Source organism: Trichechus manatus, unplaced genomic scaffold (assembly GCF_000243295.1).
Source record: "Trichechus manatus latirostris isolate Lorelei unplaced genomic scaffold, TriManLat1.0 scaffold00001, whole genome shotgun sequence".
Classification (NCBI taxonomy): Eukaryota; Metazoa; Chordata; class Mammalia; order Sirenia; family Trichechidae; genus Trichechus; species Trichechus manatus.
The window spans coordinates 26,944,414-26,966,439 of NW_004443937.1; the positions used below are offsets into that span (position 1 = coordinate 26,944,414).

General features: G+C 39.0%; 1 protein-coding gene across 9 annotated transcripts in view; it reads right to left on the bottom strand.

Annotated features, from left to right (window-relative positions):
- Positions 1-22,026, bottom strand: part of LOC101340867 (microtubule-associated protein 4) — a 223,759-nt gene that overhangs the window by 130,157 nt on the left and 71,576 nt on the right. For 4 of the 9 annotated variants that reach the window (XM_023726525.1, XM_023726528.1, XM_023726530.1 and 1 more), the window contains exon 2: positions 12,799-13,040. The exons of 1 other annotated variant lie outside the window; for it this stretch is intronic. In XM_023726525.1, coding sequence (XP_023582293.1) covers positions 12,799-13,021 — 223 coding nt within the window. In that variant the 5' untranslated portion in view covers positions 13,022-13,040. Of the gene's footprint in view, positions 1-12,798; positions 13,832-22,026 lie in introns of those variants that run through there. 4 more of the 9 variants (XM_023726540.1, XM_023726534.1, XM_023726518.1 and 1 more) reach the window with 1 other exon arrangement.

The following is a 22,026-nucleotide window of genomic DNA, read 5'->3' on the forward strand; positions in this document are numbered from 1 at the left end:
GAGTTGCAATACTGAAGGACTCTACGGGGAGAATATTGAAAAATGCGGGATACATCAAAAGAAGATGGAAGGAATACACTAAATCACTGTACCAAAAGGAACTGGTTCAACGTTCAACCATTATAGGAGGTAGCATATGATCAAGAACCGATGATACCGATGGAAGAAGTCCAAGCTGTACTGAAGGCACTGGTGAAAAACAAGGCTCCAGGAATTGACAGTACACCAATTAAGATGTTTCAATCAATGGATGCAGCACTGGAGGTGCTCACTCATCCATGCCAAGAAATTTGGAAGACAGCTACCTGACCAACCTACTGGAAGAGATCCATTTCTGTGCCCATTCCAAAGAAAGGTGATCCAAAAGATTGTGGAAAATTTCCAACAATATCATTAACATCACACACAAGTAAAATTTTGCTGAAGATCAATCAAAAGCCTTTGCAGCACTACATCAACAGGGAACTGCCAGAAGTTCAAGCCTGATTCAGAAGAGGACGTGGAACCAGAGATATCGATGCTGATGTCAGATGGATCTTGGCTGAAAGCACAGAATACCAGAAAGATGTTTACCAATGTTTTACTGACTACGCAAAACATTCAATTGCGTGGATCATAACAACTTATGAATAAGACTGCAAAAAATGGGAATTCCAGAACACTCGATTGTGCTCATGAGGAACTTATACATAGACCAAGAGGCAGCTGTTTGAATAGAACAAAGGGGATGCTGCATGGTTTAAAATCAAGAAAGGTGTGTGTCAGGGCTGTATCCTTTTACCATACTTCTTCAATCTGTATGCTGAGCAAGTAATCTGACAAGCTGGACTATATAAAGAACTCAGAATCAGGATTGGAGGAAGACTCATTAACCACCTGCAATATGCAGATGACACAACCCTGCTTGCTGAAAGTGAAAAGGTCTTGCACTTACTGATGAAGATCAAAGACCACAGCCTTCAGTATGGATTACACCTCAACATAAAGAAAACAAAAATCCTCATAACTAGACCAATAAGCAACATGATAAGCGGAGAAAATACTGAAGTTTTCAAGGATTTCCTTTTATTTGGATCCACAATCAGCGCCCGTGGAAGCAGCAGTCAAGAAATCAAATAATGTATTGCACTGGGCGACTCTGCTGCAAAAGACGTCTTTAAAGTGTAGAAAAGTAAAGATGTCACTTTGAGGACTAAAGTGCACCTGATCCAAGCCATGGTATTTTCATTTGCCTTATATGCATGCAAAAGCTGGACAATGAATAAGACTGAAGAAGAATCAGTGCCTCTGACTTATGATGTTGTTGAAGAATACTGAATATACCATGGACTGTCAGAAGAATGAACAAATCTGTGTTAGAAAAAGTACAGCCAGAATGCTCCTTAGAAGTGAGGATGATGAGACTTCATCTCATGTACTCTGGACATGTTATCAGGAGAGAGCAGTCCCTGGAGAAGGACATCATGCTTGGTAAAGTAGAGGATGCCGCAGAACCACGCAGTATTTCATTTTGTTGTACATAGGGTCATTTTGAGTTGGAACTGACTTGACAGCACCTAACAACAACAACAAAGCAGAGGGTCAGCAAAAGAGAAGAAGATCTTCAATAAGATGGACTGACACAGTGGCTGCAACAATGGGCCCAAGCATATCAAGGATTGTAAGGATGGTGCAGGACCGGGCAGTGTTTCATTCTGTTGTACATAGGGTCTCTAGAAGTCTGAACTGACTTGATGGCACCTAACAACAAAACCAACATAAAGCTATAATAAACATTAATAAGAAAAGACAATCTAATAGAAAAATGGACAAAGGATAAAAGCAAACAATTCATAGAAGAAATGCAACGGGCCAATAAAAATATGAAAAGTTCCATCTCACTAGTAGAGAAATGCAAATTAAAAGACTGATCACTTAAAAGAAGGTAAAAGTTACTCTTAACTACTATCTTATATTGCATCCATACTATGGAATACTACAAAGCAGTTCAGGAGAATGACCCAGCTGTGTTTACTTAAGTAGACAGCTCTCCAAGACACATTATTAACTGAAAAGAATAAATGGTACAATATTTACAGAATGGTATTGTTTAAATTAAAAAAGTTGCATATTTGCGTATGACTGTAAATAAAACATATAGAAAGATAAACATCAAACTGTGAACAGTTGATACCTTATGCGACATACTGCTGTGTGATTTTTGTATTATTTTATTCTCTTTATTAGAATCATTTTTCAGGATTTAGAATAAAACTGAAACGAACAAAGCATTATCCTATTCTATTTTACAAGACAATTTTCCCCAGAATCTAGCCAGGGACTGTGAACCCAAGCAGGATTAACCATGGTGCTCAACTTAACAGCCCTCTATATCTTCAACAAACAAACAGGCTTTGATGATCGAATTTGGGATTTGCCAGTTCCAAAGCCCTGTGAGCCAGCAACCTGTCGTCTGACCTGCCGATTCTGGGTTCGTCAGCCCCTGCAACCACGAGTCAGTAGAAGCTTCAAGCAGACACCTGGCCCACAGACTTTGGGACTCACCAACCTCCACAACCACGTGAGCCATTTCCTTGAGATAAATTTCTCTCTCCCTACATATATATACATATATGTGTGCATACACACACACACACACACACGCTTCACTAGTTTTGCTTCTCCTAGAGAACCCAGCCTAAGACATTTGGTGATCAGGCAGTCATAACCTCAGTGAGAAACTGTCATGTATAGCCTTCTTAATCCTGAAAGGCATCTGTAACATGAATATGTCTCCAGATGTTTTCAAACTAACTTCCTTCTGTCTTTCCTACCTTTTTTAAGCAATGGAATCTTTTCTTCAAATGGCATCTTACCCAGAAACCAATAATAAAAATATATAAAAGACACTCTAGGTTGTGAATTAAGACTCTAGGTTGTGAATTAAGGAGTGTAAGAAAGGCTGAGACCTGCCATAGGCATGGACTCTCTCCCCTGCCAACCCTCCTACTACTAATCAGCCCCAGTACACTTCTGTGGACCCCTACCGCTCCACAGAACAGAGGGTGTGAATCACTGATATATAGCACATTTTTCAGCTCGTATAACCTGACTTAGATTTTAACAAGGAACAATATTTTATACCTTTGTGTTTTCTTTTGATGAGTTACTGCATGGCCATCTTCATAGGAATTCTTTCCTTGCAGGACCACTGCATCTTTATTTGCACCTTGTGTCTTGCACAAGAGCACCCAACCAAGGGAGTAAGTGGGATCTAAAATCCAGTCCACACTCCACTTGCCAAGCTGTAGATCCTGGCACGGGGCTTACTTCACCTGGAGGAAAAAGCAGCCTTTTCCACTTTGTAGAAAGTACCATAAAGGCAGCCCTGCTTTCTTGCCCTTTATTTTTAAATTGAGGGCGATTAGGTTGGGTGTAGAAGAATTAAAAGAAATAAAAACTCCACTGGCCAAAGAGCTCTATTATGTATAACCCACTCACACTTTTATGTATAGATGCAGGAAAATGGTTGGTAAGCACCCACTGGTTGGCCTAAGTGAACCTGCAATAAAATTACATGAAGAGCACCAGCAATACTTTACTGAATCTCATGCAAGAACAAAATCAAATTATAGTTGGATATATAATAAAACATAAAAAGAATGGAGTCTAGTGACCTTCCAACACACAGACATGAAACTTGTCATTTTAGCAAACACCATCAGTCTGATCATCTATATCAGACCCATGGCAGAGAGATCCCCATTCACAGAGAAATCAACTTTATTATATCAGATTTCTACAAGACCAAATGAGGAAGTTCCCTTCCTTATACTTCCACGTCTCCAGCCAGTTGTGCTTCTCCCTTTATTCTCAGCCAAGCCTTCTACAAACCCCAACCTTTAGGAAGCTGATATGGAAAAAAATTAGCAACTTGTAATTTAGATATAATGTGATTATAACTTTCTATTATTCTTGTTTAATAGGATAATAAATGCAAATATACAAAATTTCAATTGCTTCAAAAAGATATACGGTAAAAGTAAGTCTCCCTCACATCTAGCTCAATTGGCATAACACAGCTTATAAAGACAATGTTCTACATTCGACCTTGGTGAGTAGCGTCTGGGTTCTTAAAAGCCTGTGAGCGGCCATCTAAGATACTCCACTGGTCTCATCCCTTCCGGAGCAAGGGAGAATGAGAGAACAAGATACAAGGAAAAGATTAGTCCAAAGGACTAATTGTCCACAGCTACCAAGGCCTCCACCGGACTAAGTCCAGTACAGGTAGATGGTGCCCAGCTACCACCACTGACTGCTCTGACCAGGATCACAACAGAGGGTTCTGGACAGAGCTGGAGAAGGATGTAGAACATAATTCTAACTCACAAAAAAAAGACCAGATTTACTGGCCTAAAGGAGACTGGAGAAACCTAGAGAGTATGGCCCCCAGACACCCTCTTAGCTCAGTGGTGAAGTTATCTCCAAGGTTCACCGTTCAGCCTGGAAATGGACAGCCCCGTAAAACCAAATAAGACTAAAGAGGTACAGTAGTCCAGTGACAAGGGCCAGAAGGCAGAAGGGGACAAGGAAGCTGGTGATAGGGAACCCAAGGTTGATTAAGGATATTGTTGATGTGCTGTGAGACTGTTAACCATTGTCATAGGGCAACATTTGTAGTAATTGTTAAATGAGAAACTATTTTGTTCTGTAAGCCTTCATCTTAAGTGAGAATAACAGCACAATTGGAAGAGCGTAGTCAATGTCACTGAACTGTGCATGTAGAAATTTTTGGAATGGTGTATCTTTGACTATATGTATTTTCACCAAAAAAAAAGGCTGAGAAGTTAGAGGGTTGATATGTCGTGGGGTTGTTAACCAATGTCATAAAACAATATGTGTACTAGTGTTTCATGAGAAACTATTTGTTCTGTAAGCCTTCACCTGAAGTACAATATAAAAAAAAAGAAGTCTCCCTCAAACCGTTATACCTTGCCAGCCAGTTCCCCTTCCTAGTGTAACCCTATTGCCAATTTCTGAAGCAGCATTCCTGAGTTATTGAACTTTTAATTATAGGTTACTTACATATTGAAAATATTAGCAGGGGGATTTAATAATTTTTTATAAGGAAAATAATTTCTTAAAAAAATTTCTCCTCTCAGGTCAAGTTAATGGTACATGGATCAAGTCATCCAAGATGATGATACACAAGGAGGTCTGTGGCTACCACCAAATTGTCTTCACCAACCAAGGCTCAGTCCCATGTACTAGAGGCAATACATGGCTAAAGAAAAACAGAAAATGAAAAGAAGAAAGCTTCTTCCACCTATGACTGATGAGGGGTGATGGACAGAGGATCTTAGCCATGACTAAAGGTATAATATTTACTCATTATTTTCCTTCTTCCTACTAAGTTTCCTTATTTTTAAGTTAATCAGTCAAAGGACAAATAATCCACTCATCATTGTGGATTAAAAAAAAGAACAGACATTCTCATTTTCCATTAAGGAACCTAATTTTTTCTTGGTGTAAATATATGGATATCATTTGACTTAAACTTTCAGTACTTTTGCTGATAATCTGCACCCCCACCCCCACCCAAAAAAAAAGCACACTAAAGGCAAGAGGAGTTCCTCGTCCACTTAAGCTGCAAAAAGCCAGAACCTAACCTAAAAATGAGAAAAGGCCAGATCAACTATAAAATCATAACTTTTCTTAAACTCAACAGAGAGCTGAGGTCTTAGGGCCATGAAGTAGTATGAAATCCAAAGAAAGACATGCCCCTCAAGGAGATACAAGAGGTGAGCACCTGCTCTGTCTGAGCATGGGAGGAAGAGATGCTGGGTACTACAAAAGCAGGTAAGAAGAATGCAACTAGAGATTTTAATAATTTGCTAAAGGCTAAGTGAAGGCTGGAGTCCCTGGGTGATGCAAACAGTTTAACACACTTGGCTACTAACTGAAAGATTGGCAGTTCAAATCCACCCAGAAGTGTCTAGAAAGGACCGGCAATCTAGTTCCCAAAAGTCAGCCACTGAAGCTCCTACGGAGCACAGTTCTGCTGTGACACACATGGGGGTCGCCATGAGTTGAAACTGACTCGACGGCAACTCGTTTACCAGTAAACCAGAGTATAGCACCTCCTGAATCCACAGACACAAAGAGAGTTCACACCCAGCTGCAGATTTGTCTTCATGGATGTCCACTTGATGCTCACAATAAAGACTAGAGGCAAGGAGGGAGACCAAAGAGGGTGTCACTCGATGGTGCAGACCTGGTGATGCAGATCTGGAGAAGGACATCACTAAGGGAAAGGCACAAAGCCCTATCCCCATGCCATGGAAACAAAAGCCTTAAACCACTGAGGGAAGGGCATCAAACTCTGTCAGTTCAAGGGCACAGGTAAAGACCCAATGCTGCTGGGGAAACAACAACAGAGAAAAAACCCTCTACTCCTGGGAGAGAAGCAGAAAAAATTCCTAGATCCAGGATCCTACACCAATACCATCAGAAGTCCCCTACTACTGTAGAAGGGACAAGATCACTAAGAAAGACCTAACCGTGAGACACAGGCACACAAAACTGAGCCTAATCCAGAAACAAAAATAATCCCCTGCCTACTACCAAGCTAGCAAGTGCACCAAGTATCCAACAACAACAGTCCTCTGAAGAGGTTTGGGGGAAAAGTGGCAAGTACATGTAAAAAGACCCTTTTAAGGTACAGGTGCACAGGGAAGGAAAAAGCTGAGGGTGGAGCATTGAGAAAAATATTCTACCACTTCAGTCTCTGCTCTAAGCACAAAGAAAAAACAGAGTAGTCTGAAGTACTAAAGGTAACCAAACCAAGCCCAAACCCATTATCAAGTCAATTCCAACTCATAGCAACCCTAAAGGACAGAGTAGAACTGCCCCACAGGGTTTCCAAGGAGCAGCTGGTGGATTTGAACTGCTGGCCTTTTGGTGAGCAGCCAAGTTCTTAGCCACTTCGCCATCAGGGCTCCAAGGTAACCATAGTAACAACAAAACTCAAACCTAGATCAACAGCACAATTGGAAGAGCATAGTCAATGTCACTGAACTGTGCATGTAGAAATTTTTGAAATGGTGTATCTTTGGCTATGTGTATTTTCACCAAAAAAAAAGGTTGAGAAGTTAGAGGGTTGACATGTTGTGGGGTTGTTAACCAATGTCATAACCTAATCTGACTCATCCCCCACCGCCCCATTCTTAACTAACTAACAAAAGAAGAGATATGCCCATTTCCAGGAATAAATACTTTTTACCTCAGTCTGTTTCAATAAAAAAATTAAGACACACACACACACAAAAGTGAGGGGGAAAGAAAAGGTCAAGAGACAAAGTAATCAGACTAAGAGATGACCCAGATGTCCCAAACTATTATTAATGTTAAATTCTACAGTGGAAAAGGTGGAATCATCTCTTATCAGAGAGATAGAAACTGTAAAAGTTAAATAGAAATACTATATATATAGAAGACAATAAAGATAAAGAACATCATTGAGGGCTCATATTAGACTCAATACACCCAAGAAAAGAATCAGGAAACTTGAAGATAGTCAATAAAAATGACCCAAAATGAAATAAGGAAAAAAAGGGGGGGGGGACCAAGGGGTATCCACAAGCTGTGGGGCAATATCCAACAATCTAACAAAAATGTAACTTCAGAAGAAAAGAGAAAGAATGGAACAGAAGAAATATTTGTAAAGATAATGGCCAAAAATTTTCCAAACTTAATAAACTGCATCAATGCATAGATCAAGAAGCTCAGAGAACCCTTAACAAGATAAATACCAAAAAAAATGACACAGTCAAACTGCTAAAAACCAAAGTTTAAGATAAAATCTTGAAGGAGGCCATAGGAAAAAAAAAAGGAACAAAGATAAAAATTACAACCGATTTCTTGTCAGAAACTATGCAAGTAAGAGGTAAATTGAGTGACAGCTTTAAAGTACCAAAAGAAAAAAGCATCAACCCAGAATACTATACCTAGAGAAAATATCTTTCAAAACTGAAGGCGAAATAAAGATTTTTTCAAACAAACAAAATGTGAGATAATGCATTGCCAGCAGATCTGTGCTGTAAGAAATGTTAAAAGGAATTCTTCAGGCAGAAGGAATATGGTACTAGATAGAAATAGGGACCTACAGAAAGAAATGAAGTGTTGGAAATGGTAAAAATTAGAGTAAATATAAAAGTTTGTTTTTCTTATTTTTCATCACAAAGATAATTGACTAAAGCAAAAATATTAACAACGTATGGTGGGTTAATAATATACGTAAAATTAAGTGTATGAAAACAATAACACAGAAGATGAAACAGGAATTGGAAGAAAAAAATATACATAGTAAGACAGTATTGGACATATAACGGAATCATAAAAAAATTCAATTAAAAAATAAGCAGAAAAAGAAAAACATAATAAGAGACAGAGCAAACAGAAAGCAACTAGCAAGATGAGAGATTTAAACCCAACCATATCAATAATTACATTAAATATAAATAGTCTAAATATACCAATTAAAGGCAGAGATCTTCAGATTGGATTAAAAAACAAGACCCATCTATATGCTCACTATAAGAAACCCACTTTTAATAGAAAGAAATAGGTTAAAAGTAAAAGAATGGAAAAATATATACCATGCAAACACTAATCAAAAGGAAGCTGGGGTGGATATGTTTATATTATACAAATTAGACTTCAGAACAAGAAATATTACTAAGGGTAAAGAGGGATATTACATAATGATAAAAGGGTCAATTGATTAAGAAGACACAACACTCCTAAATACATATGAACCTAACAACAGAGCTTCACAATACATGAAAGAAAAACTGATAGAACTAAACAGAGAGAGAAAGAAACTCACAACTATACATGGAAGTTTCAACACTCCTCTCTCAGAAATTAGAGCAAGTAGACATAAAAATCAGTAAGGATATGGAAAAGTTAAACAACATTAACAACCAACTACACCTAACTGACATTTATAGAACACTTCACCCAATAACAGCATAATACACATTATTTCAAGTGTTCATGGAACATTCACCAAGATGGACCATATTCCAGTCCACAAAACAAACATCAACAAACTTAAATGAGTTGAAATTTCAAAGGGTGTCTTCTGACCACAATGGAATTAAACTAAAAATCAACCGCAGAAAGGTATCAGGAAAATTTCCAAATACTGAGAAATTAAACAACATGCTTCTAAATAACCCATGAGAAAGTCACAAACAAAATTTAAAAATATTTTAATTAAATGAAAATAAAAACACAACATATAAAAATCTATGGTTGGTGAGTAGCATCTGGGATCTTAAAAGCTGGCAAAAGGCTGTCTAAGATACAACTGGTGGTCTCTTTCTGTCCAGAGTAAAGGAGAGTGAAGAAAACCAAAGACTCAAGGGAGCAATTAGTCCAAACAACTAACGGACCACATACACCACAGCCTATATGACGCCGAGACCAGAAGAACTAGATGGTGCCCAGCTACCACTACACAATAGGGGGTCCCAGACAGAGTAGAAGAAAAATGTAGAAAAATCAAATTCATAAAAAAAAGACCAAACTTACTGGCCTGAAAGAGACTGGAGGAACCCCCAAGACTATGGCCCTAAGACACCCCTCTGACTTGCAACTGCTGCCATTCTCGGAAACCACCTCTCAGCCAAGTACCAGACAGGCCTATAAAATAAACAATAAGACCCAAAAAGAATGTGCTCTGTAGAAGAAACAATTAAACAAAACCAAAAGGGCAACATCTGCCCAAAAATAAAGATGAGAAGGCAGGAAGGGATAGGAAAACCAGACGAAAGGAAATAGGGAACCCAGGGTGGAAATGGGGAGAGTGCGGACACAGTGTGGGGACTGCAACCAATGTCATGGAACAATCTGTGTACAATTTGTTGAATGAGAAACTAATTTGCTCTGTAAACTTTCACCTAAAATATTTTTTAATAAAATATTTTTTTAAAAAAAGAGAAAGAATGACCAAATGTTGTAAAATAAGAGATGAAATTTTATTACAATAGAAAGGTCAGGCTAGACAATGTAATGACTTGACTTTATTTTGAGAGATTTTTAAGTAATCGTGAGCCAGGACCAACTACCTAACACTCCTGCCCCTAAGTGGTCACATCTAGTATGAGATGGCTGAAATGTAAAGTCTCTTTCAGCTCTAACGTTTTATGAGATCTTAGAACTCTAAACTCTTTGTGAGAGCTTAGACCTCAGATCAGCTTGCCAGGAGTGGCCTGTCCCTGGCAAAAGTTAGGATCAGTCTCTTTCTATCAGCAAGAGATAATTAAGTAGGGAAGGCTCAGAATGCAGAAGACAATGTTGAGGATGTAACTGATATCCAGAGTTGGCCAATTAGGAATCAGCTGAAGTACTGAAAGGAATGATGCTGAGAATGTCAGCCCTGCCGATAAGACCTTGACTGTTCTGCCCTCTTTGACAACAGCAATGCTTAGGGAGCAAGTGCAATTACTTTGATCATAAGTATTGAGCTATTCTGAATTCTACTTTCGTATATATCCCTCATTGTCTATAGTAAAAACTGGATGGCAAGTAAAATGCCAAAAAAGGAAAAACCAAACCCATTGCTGTCAAGTCGATTCCGACTCATAGTGACCCTATAGGACAGAGCAGAACTGCCCCGCAGGGTTTACAAGGAGTGGCTGGTGGATTTGAACTGTGGACCTTTTGGTTAGCAGCCATAGCTCTGAACCACTGCACTACCAGGGCTCTGGCAATTAAAATATATACTCTAAATTTAAAAGTTGCAATTTTGTTTGAAATACATTATTATAATGGTATTGTGTTATGTTTTTTAGAAAAAAGAGTCCTTTTTTAAAGATATGCATTGAGATATTTATGGATGAAATGATGTCTTGGGTTTGCTTCAAAATAATTCAGAGATGGGGGAAGAGGGTGGGGTTTATGAACTTCTGCATAATAAAAAGGTAAAAAATTACAGTAAAAAAAGCTATGGAACACTGCTAAAGAAGTGATTGGGGGAAATTTACAACATCAAGGAATCCTGGTGTAGCAACAGTTAGTGCTCAGCTGCTAACTGAAAGGTCAGTGGTTTAAACTCACCACCCTGCTCCTTGGGAGAGAGATGTGTCAATCTGCTTCCATGAGATATAGCCTTGGAAACTCTATGGGGCAGTTCTACTCTGTCCTACAGAGTCGCTATGAGTCAGAATCGACTCAACAGCAATGGGTTTGGTTTTATTTTTTATAGCATTAAATGCTTATGTTAGAAAATAAGAAAGGTCTCAAATCAATGATGTAAGATGCCACCTTAAGAAACTAGAGCAAATCAACTCAAAGTAAGCAGAAGGAAGGAAATAATAAAAATACAAACAAAATTAACAACAGAAAAAAAAAAATCAATGAAACTAAAAGCTGGATCTTTGAAAAGGTCAATACAACTGATAAACCTCTATCTAAACTGATCAAGGGGGGAAAAAAGAGACACAAATTACCAACACAAGGAGTGAGAGAAGAGACATGACTACAGACCCTAAAAACGTTAAAAGGGTAATAAAGTAACACTACAATCTTATCTCAATTAGTTCCACAATTTAGAAAAATGGTTCAATTCCTTGAAAGACCCAAGCTACCAAAGCTCACATGAGAAGAAATAGATAACCTGAATAGTGCTATTATCTCTTAAATCGAATTACTAGTTAAAAACCTGCCACAGAAAACTCCAGGCCCAGATGGCTTCACTGATGAATTCTATCAAACATTTATGAAGAAATAATATCGATTCTATGCAAATTGTTCTAAAAAATAAAAGGAAAGAACACTTTCCAACTCGTATTACGAGGTCAGCATGACCTCAATTCTAAAATCAAAGACATTACAAGAAAAAAAAACAAAACTACAGATCAATATTCCTCATGAACATAGATGCAAAAATCCTCAACCAAATATTAGTAAATCTGATCCCACAATATGTAAAAATAGCAAACCTCTTTTAAAAGGGTTAATTTATGTTTTAATCCTTACTGAGATTACCCAAGGACAATAAGTGGCATCTCATTCCAGTCTAAACTAAGCCCTGATGTAAGCACAGATTTTATATATCTAACTTTACAAAGTTACTTTCAAAGAAAAGGCACAGCAGATAGCTAATTTAGGGAGTTAAGAAGCAGATTATAGTGTAGTTGAAACACTACAGGAGAAATTTAGGGTTATAAAAAACTTTGGGGTTATACAGCTTCATGAACACACACTTAACTAAAGGGTGATAAGCCTATCTACATGGTTTCTAACAAAGAAATTTAGTGAACATTATTATATTAAAAAACTCAGCCCAGTTTCCTCAAGGGTTCTAAGACTACAACTCAAAGATAATCCCTAATCTACTTTCTGAACAGAGCATGACTGGTACCATATACAGGCAGTCCCTGGATTATGAACAAGTTCCGTTCCTAAATTTGTATGTAAATCAGAATAATTAGGTACAGTTCATATCTACTGTCAGTTAGTCAAATATTTGTCTTAATATACAGCATATAGTGTATCTTTCTATGCATAAAAAAAATTAAAGAAACACTTTCAGATACACTAAAGCATCTTTAACATAATACAGTAATATTAATAATGTTTTGATGCATGTCACAAAGTAGCCCCATTTGTTACTACAAACTATTGCACGTACCTTTAATTTTTAATGTAATAGGGTTTACAGGGGTTGGTTCTTAACTATGGGTTGTACGTAAATCGGACATTCGTAACCTGGGGACTACCTGTATATCCAGCATGGCTTAAAATACTTACCTTCAACCTGGCTAATATCTGAGCATGGTTTCTTCTTTGACTCTGAGTTCCCGGTTTTTTCATCAACATCCATGAGAGGAATATAATCTGTTTTTCCAACAGTTTCTCCCACAACATCATCAAAGGCCTCTGCCTCCAATGTGGCAATAAAGTCCCGCTTTATCTCTTCCTCAATTTCTGGAGATGGTTCCGTTAATGCATCTGCAAGACTGAGGTCAGCCATTCTGCACCGCTGCAATTGCCTGTTTAAATGGGAAAAGATGCCCCATGATGAGCACTGCAAAGAGAAAAACATTCCTAGAAACTCTCACTGGCTGCTTTAAACAAGAATCAAAATCTAAAATTTTAAAGCTAGAAGAGGTTCCTTTCCTTTTACAAGTTACAAAATTACGGCCCAGAAATGATACAACATCTCTGGGAGAAAGGCAGAGTAAGTGTCATTTTGTACTCTTCATTAGTGAGAAAAATGAAGTGCAAAAAGAAATAATCAACTTATCCAAGGTTACAGCCAGTAAGACTCAAATGAGGTCTTCTGATGTCAATTCCTATACTCTTTCAATTATTCCATATATATTTCCTTCCAAATCATGTCCCAGAATAATTTTTTAAAGAATATACAAAAAGAGGTCAGATCAGATTATATTCCCATTCATAAAGTTACATTCCTATCAGGCAAATGATGTCACCTTTCTTGACCAAAGACTATCAGTATGGACCTTAACTTGTTGGGATAAGTACTGCTTCTTCATGAATCACCTGTGTATAGCCCTGTGAACAAAACTACAACACCTAGCCCTATCGGCATGAAAAAAAATGTAGACATATTCCTTGTACCAGCTAAGGGAGACGGTGTCTCTCTGTGGCCATATATTTCATCATCTTTATAGAAAACCAGGCTCTTAATTTTTAAATATAATCTGAAGTTAACAAATACAGTCTATTATAGGCAAAGCTTTAGGTGACTAGCCTAGAAAACACAGAAATAATGTAGTAAAAACAGCTATCAAACCAAAAACCAAACCTGTTGCCGTCTATTCCGACTCATAGCGACCCTATAGGACAGAAAAGAACTGCCCCATAGAGTTTGCAAGGAGCACCTGGTAGATTCGAACTGCTGACCTTTTGGTTAGCAGCTGTAGCTCTTAACCACTGTGCCACCAGGGTTTCCAAAAAGAGCTACAGAGCTTGCAATAAATCAAGCATCTACTACATGCAGAGCACAGCAGGAAGTAAAAAAGATGTTCAGGGCACTGTATCTGCTTTCAATGAGTGTAATTTAATAGAGATTTTAAAAGACTCATAAGGATAAGTGAACTACGAGCTGTATTCTTGACTGAGTTAATGTAAGTAAAACAGCAATCCTTAGTTGCATGGTGTAATGGCTATTGCTTCTGTCTGCCTAGAAATTTATTCTTCCTTATCCCCCTCTCCCACACCAATACCTACCCCCATAGGGTTAGGTACATGACTAGAGTTGGGCCAATCAGAAGATAGCAAGAAAATGGGTGGAACACTGGAAAGGTTGGAATGCTTCTGGAAGGAAGGCCTACAAGCAGCAGCTGTTCAGTCACCTGGTTGTTTTCAGTCACCTGGTTGTTTTCTTTCTCAAGCTTAAATGAGTGACCTTCCAATAAATCTTTCTTTTGCCTAATTTAGTCAATCTATTTCTGTTGCTTGCAACCAAAGAATCTCAACTAATATACATAGTCTTTCCCCCTTCTTTGCAGCTCAAATTTTTAAAAAGTCAAAATTTAGTATGATTCAAGCCACTTAATGATCAACCTCTCTCCAACAAATGAACTTGGGAAAAAGGAACACAAGGCAAGGAATACAGTCATTCTATCTTCATTTCCTTTCGCCCATATACTCCTCTCCTCCAACTTACACTACCCTTCTGTGCTACAAATATAAAAGTCACACACAGACCTTTTACAATCCTTATTTCTGTTTAGTTTCCTGAATAGGACTAACCTACCACATTACAAAACATGCACAAAGCAAATACTTCCAGAACACTGAAAAATCAGAAATCACCCCACCCCAAATTTCCAAATTCAGCTCCTAAAAGGTTTTTCCAATGTTGCAAAAAATATGAGAATGGTAGTACAGGGCGTACGAATTGAGATAATAAATGAGAGACTAGCATAGATTGTAAACTCAGTTTACATAAAACAAAGTCCAGAGGGAAAAACTGAGCCCAAAAGCAAGTCCTACTTCTTCCAGACAAATGCCTAGAAAGAAAAAATATTTGTCCAGTATATGGACTACTGTAGGGGGTCGTCAATATCTACATAAGGCTTGGTGAAAACATTGCACATTCTTTACACTATATAACTGTAAGAAAAAATAAAATACCAAGATTTGGAAAGATATTAGGTCCTGAATTTGTATGGACTTCCAAATAAAATCTTTAAAAAATTTTTAATGATAAACTTGAGCCTGCTTCTATGAACCCGACATTTTTTTTTATGTCCGTTTTCCTATTTGAAATGGCTACCATAATTCCTAATCAAGACTTTTTAATGTGAAATCTTTTCAAATTCCAGATGATCTCACTGATGAGAAACCATGTTCACACAAGACGATGGTAGAAAGAGCTTTTCCTCTGATTCCTTTTCTTAAAACAAACGTGATGTTTAAATTTCCTGTGATGATGTTAATGGGTTCCTAAACTGTATCAAACTTTTTAATAGTATTTAAATATAATGAGGTTTTTGCTTCAAGCACAAATGCTGCACTACTAATTTTAATAAAATTTGACTCCTAAAGAGGGGCTAAGTATCACTGCTAATGTAATTTTAACTGTGCCGTGCGATGGCTTTCTCTTACATATGGCCTTTCTGGCCTTGGGTTTATAATTCTGCAAAAATGATTGGCGGGGCCACAATCTTGCAAGGGATTGGTTAGTCTACTATGCAAATAGGGTATGTAAGACCATCCAATAGGATTAGGTGACCTTGTGGGAACTGGTGGGCCTACTATGCAAATTAAGTGATGTGGTCTACCAAGAGGACTGGTCAGTTCATGGTCTCGCTGGGAAGGCCATGCCTTGAAACTGAATTTAAGGGTCAATCCCAGAGAGGTTGAGGGGATCTCACTACCATCAAGAAGAGCCTGAATGGGGACCTCATACTATCAAGAAAGCAGTGCCAGGAGCAGAGCACGTCCTTTCGACAGGGGTCCCTGTGCCGAGAAGCTCCTAGCCTGGGGGAACACTGATGAGAAGGCCGACAGACACAGAAGGACTTCCCCTGGAGCTGACACCCTGAATTTGGACTTTTAGCCTACTTTGACTGTGAGGAAATGAACTTCTCTTTGTTAAAACCATCCACTTGTGGAATTTCTATTATAGCAGCACTAGATAACTAAAACAGAATTTGGTACCAAGAGAGTGGGGTGCTGCTCTAACAGATACCTAAAATTTGGAAGCAGTTTTAAAACTGTGAATGGATAGACATGCGGCAGTGACAGAGGACCAGCAGCAGCAGAGGACCTACAGCAGCAGAGAAGCGGCAGCAGCAGAAAACCAACAGCAGCAGAACCAGGAGACCAGTGCGAGATGGCGCTGGAGCCGACCCACGGAGCGAGAGAGCTGAATGCCTGTTGTGCAGGAGGCTTCCTGGCAGAGTGGGGTGCCTCTGGGCACTTATCGGTGGAGCTAGGCGTGACGACCCACGGAGCAAGAGAGCTGAGTGTCTGTGTGCACAAGGCTTTCTGGCGGAGTGGGGTGCCTCCGGGCACTTATCGGTGGAGCTACAAGAGCTTTGGAACACTTGCCCCAGCGGGGCAGATGCAGGCATGAGGCCTGAGGGCCAAGAGGCCACAGGAAGCAGAAGCTGAAGAGACAAGCGACACAAGAAGCCGAGCTGCCTCAGTCTCAAAAGGTATGGCCATGACCTCAGGGGTTTCAAAGGGTGGAGCAATGGCTTCTGGTGCTTCTAAGGGTGGAGTCGCCACTCAGATGGACTCGGAGAATGGTGCACCTAAAGCCAAGGGAGCAGAGTTGCTGTCCCTGTGGGCCTGGAAGGCAGAGCTGAAGCCCAGGGCTGATGGGCCTCCACTCAGAATTCAGAGACTGTGGCCAATACCTAGAGTCTGGAGGGCAGGGCCATTGTGTAAAGTGTCTCAGAGAACAGAAGATTATTTTCAAAGCCTTGAGGGCTAATGTAATGTGTTCTGCTGACTTGCTTGGTGCCTGTTATGCCTTCTTTCCCTCCAGTTTCTCCCAGTTGTAATGGAAATGTCTAGCTTGTGCCTGTTCTGCCATTGTACCTCTGGAATCAGATAACTTGTATTCTAGATTTCAGAGATGAAGAGGAATTTTTGGATTTTGGACTTGGAGTTAAGGCTTTTGCTATGATATGATGGGGTGAATACGTTTTCCATGTTGTAAGGATGTGATTTTTGGGGGGCCAAAGGGTGGAATGTCATGGTTTGAATTATGTCCCCCAAAAAATGTGTGTATCAGTTTGGCTAGGCCATGATTCCTGGTACTGTGTGATTTTCCTGTATGTTGTAAACCTGTCTCTATGATGTTAATGAGGGAGGATGGGTGGCAGTTGTGTTAGTAAGGCAAGACTGGATTGTGTCCTGAGGCAATCTCTTGAGATATAAAAGACAGAAGTGAGCAGAGAGACAGGGGGACCTCATACCATCGAGAAAGCAGTGCCAGGAGCAGAGTGCGTCCTTTGGACCAGGGTCCCTGCACAGAGAAGCTCCTAGTCCGGGGGAACACTGAAGAGAAGAAGGCCGACAGAGAGGAAAAAGCCTTCCCCTGGTGCTGATGCCCTAAATTTGGACTTTTAACCTACTTTGACTGTGAGGAAATAAACTTCTCTTCATTAAAACCAAAAAAAAAAAAAGAAGAGCCTGAAGTGGAGTGTGTCCTTTTGACTGAGGGTCCCTGTGCTGGGAACCTCCTAGACACGGGAGAGAGAGAGTTGTTAACACTGGAGACAACATGAGATGGTGAGAAACAGAGGCTACCACAGCAGAGCCCAGCAGCAGAGAAAAGGAGACAGCAGTACGAATGGCAAGAACTATGAGACTGGCGGACAGCTGTGGTGGACTTGCTAGTCTATGAAGCAAGAGAGAGCTGAGTGCCTTGCCTTCAGGCAGGAGGCTTGCCGGCAGAGCGGAATGCCTCCACACTTCCAGACTTGTTGGCAGAGGTAAAGAGCTGTAACACTTGCCTGAACAGGGCAGAAGTCAAGAGGAGTCTGGCTGCCATGGCCAAGAGAAGGGCCTGCCTGCAGGCATGGCCTAGAAGAAGCTGAAAGCTGTCTTGGTTGGAAGCTGTCCTGACTGACAAACTGTATCCGGTCTCCTGAGTTGTATGCTGTTACTTCCAAGTTGATCCTGATCACGAGTTGTAGCCTGTTGCTTCCCTAATAAACCCCATAACCGTGAGTATGGTCTGTGAGTCCTGTGTGGCCACTGCAATAAATTATTGAACCCAGCAGAGAAGTAGAGAGTGCCACAGGGATAATGGCTGGTGTCAGAAATGATGAAAAAGTTGGAGAGATTTATGCTGATCTTGATTCTCATCCTTCTTCCTGAAGTCAGATGAGTCCAGATGTTAAGTTACAACTTTTATAAATATTTAAATAGTTTTTAAAAAGTGGTTTTAAATCAATTCCTATCGAAACCATTACTACTTAGTGACATACCTGTAACCCATTTGCAATACAAGAATGTGGATGGGAAGCCCTGTTTTATGCTGTATCTTTTCATTTAAAGTATTACTGTGACTATAAACCCTGCCAAGGAAAATTCTCAAAAAACAACTCATTAAAGAACTTTTTTAAAGTCTGACAAATTCTAATATCAAAGGTACCATGAAAAACATTTGCCCTTTTCCTACCATCTGTGATAACTATTATTATCAGAGAGCCTTTGAGAGAAATTATGAACAAAAAACAATAAAACTCATTGCCGTTGAGTTGATTCCAACTCATAGTGACTCTATAGGACAGAGTAAAACTGCCCCATAGGGTTTCCAAGGAGCAGCTGGTGGATTTGAACTGCTGACCTTTTGGTTAGCAGCCAAGCTCTTAACCAGTGCACCACCAGGGCTCCAGAAACAATAATCGATAATTAAACAGTTTCACCATCAAAAGGAATTTGAAAGGACATCTGTGCTGTCCTTAACTACATACAATAAGAGCTCGGTAAGGTTACTTTTTTCCCAGAAATATGTAATTATAACACTTATTTAATACAATTCTACTCAAACATCTTCCTAATTTAGGTAAAACAGAGACAAATAAAACTACCAAAACATTTTGTGCCTCATTTATCTGAGTAGAGATTCTCAAAGGGCAGCTTTCTATCCATTATAATCTTTCCTCTGACCCCCACACTCTCATAAACCATTTCCTAGGCTGACATGTACTTCATGAATATGAACGGTATTACTATTCATGAATATACTGTATACTTCAGCCTAAGAAGATAAAACTTAACGAAAATTATACAATATGTAAAGCAAAACATTACTCACAGATTTAATATTCACAGTTTTGACCATAACTAGTGATTTCAAAGAACAAATTATTATACATTGTAAACATTTCAAAGAGGCACAAATAGTTTGCAAATGATACCATGCTGGAAAGTGGGAAGTCCCTTGGCTATGAGTGCATCTAGCCAACACCCAGCATCTGCATCTCAACACAGTTTGGCTATTTACTTGTTACCACACATAAACAGAAGTATGATTAAAACACATACATATACACAAACTCTACTTGTGGAAAACTACCCTATAAAGGAAATGTTAGTGCTGTGTTGGAAGTGAAAGCCAGAAAGCCCCAATTTTCAATAAAATAAAAAGAAGATTACACAATTTTACAGTTACTGTATTCGAAACATGTACAATTACAATAAACTCCGTCAGTGCTCTTCAGAATAATTTGTTAAACTGGTTCTGCAAGTGTTGCAGAATTGATTTTAATAAATTCACATGTGAATTTCATCCAAAGCTTACAGAATCATTTAAGATCATTTAACATTCAGTTATTCCTTAAAATGTTTAGTTATGTATTTTATACATGAACGGATATGACATAGTGGTATTTTCAAATATGGACATTCAGAAGTATCGGAAAATGTACCCTTGTGAATGAGAAGAATCAACCTTTTCTTTTTTTAATTATCTCTCATTGATTGTTTATACTATTCCTCTTCTGTCCCTACAGACAATAAAGTCAACTTTAAGTATGCTCCTTTCTAGAAGGTATTGGAGACAAGAGAAAACAGCTGGATACAGAAGTTCCCTTGTATCACTGAAGCACTGGTTTGATATGACTGTCACTGTGGCCTCGAGTAAGTCACCTTCCATAGCTGAGTTTCCTAACCTGTAAAATGAGAGTGGTATGTTAAATGATTCCTGAGATTGATTGCCCTATAAACTACTTAGAATTCTGTTTCATCACTTCAGTCAACAACAAATAAACTTCATACAGGCTCTTAATGTGAATACGTATGATTGTTACTTTATTTATCAAGAGCTCTCAATTATAACTGGGTTCAGGCTGAATAAAAGGGAAATCTTTCTGGCAAAAAGAGAGACTGAAAACAAACTAACCAGTGCCCACTGCCCTGCTTGAGCAAATCTGACTGGAGCTTAAGAAACTCCACCCAGTTCTGGCTAACATCAAAGGAGACTTGACACCACTCAGCCAGAAAATAAGCCCCATATTATCTAACCAGGCACCAGGAGAACACACAGTTTCAAGTACAGCACTTTGGACATCTGATCTTTCATTCAGACCACATGCCTAAAGGGGAACTATCCAGTGAGAGGGTTTTGAAAACAGGTAAACTAAGGCAAGTGGAAACAACATGACATGATGATAAAGTATAGAACAGAATCCTGGTTTCTTGATTACCCTCTTAGTATTAACAGCTATGTGCTCATAAATAGTAATAAAAATACATGATGAGGTCACAGCACCTTTTGTGTTGTATGGTTTACTTTAGATAATTCGTAAACTCTGGAATTAATTACTGAACTAAAAATATTTTCCAGGTCTGTACAGATTAAATGGAGCCTGGTGGCGCAGTGGTTAAGAACAGCTGTTAACCAAAAGGTCAGTGGTTCGAATCCACCAGCTGCTCCTTGGAAGCCCTATGAGGCAGTTCTACTCTGTCCTATAGGGTCGCTATGAGTCGGAATCAACTTGATGGCAACAGATTTATAGATTAAATAGCGTTCATTTCTAACTTAAATACACAAAAGTTTGTGGCAATTTTTTAAGCTCCAGGGAGCCCTCCTGAAAATTTTAGGTCAGTCTTATCAACAGCCATGCACTTGGGGTCTGTGCTCATTCTGTCTGATAAGGAACTGGCAATCTAGTTCACAAATGGCCTGCTGCCACCTCTGTCTTCCCCAATCTACCACCTGAAAGGTGCTGCTCTGGAGCTAAAGTAGTAGAAGAAAACTCATGAAAAGCAAGCACAGAAGCCTTACTCTAATCACCATATTCACCTTTCCTAACTGCTCTGATATTTTCATTTCACTCTATCACATTATCAAAACTTCTACCAAGATACATTTATGGTAATCAGTATTCTCTTTTAAAATGTATACAATTCTATTTCACAACTTAAAAGGGGGTAAGGGGCCAATCCCTGGAAGGACCAACATTCACATCTTAGTGTGAATCTACCCAAAACCAAACCAGTTGCCATCAAGACGATTCTGACTCACGGCAGCCCCATGTGTGTCAGAGTAGAACTGAGCTCCATAGAGTTTTCTATGGCTATAATTTTATGGAAGCAGATCACCAGGCTTTTCTATAAAGACACCTCTGAATGGATTCAAACTGCCAATCTTCTGGTTAGTAGCCAAGTGGGTTAACCGTTTGCACCACCTAGGGAATGTTTATTGTGAATTTAGTTCTTATCAACACTTTCCTCTTAATCCCAGAGAAAGGTTTCACTGAAAGTGTTTGAGGTTTTGGTTTTGGTGTAAGAAGGGAGAAAAATAATTTCATAACATGCAACATTTTACAGAACAAAGCAGATAAGAGAAAGGGAGGTGATACAATGCAAAGGCAAGCTTGACATCTTTCAAAATGTTCCCTACTCAGTGACCTGCACTAGTCTAGAAACAAAATAAATTATAACCTTGTTTTTCTGAGGAAAATGCATTCTGAGCTTCAGACAACATATTTAATAAATTCTTAATAATAATTCTTAAGGTAGGACACTGCTTGTAATGCT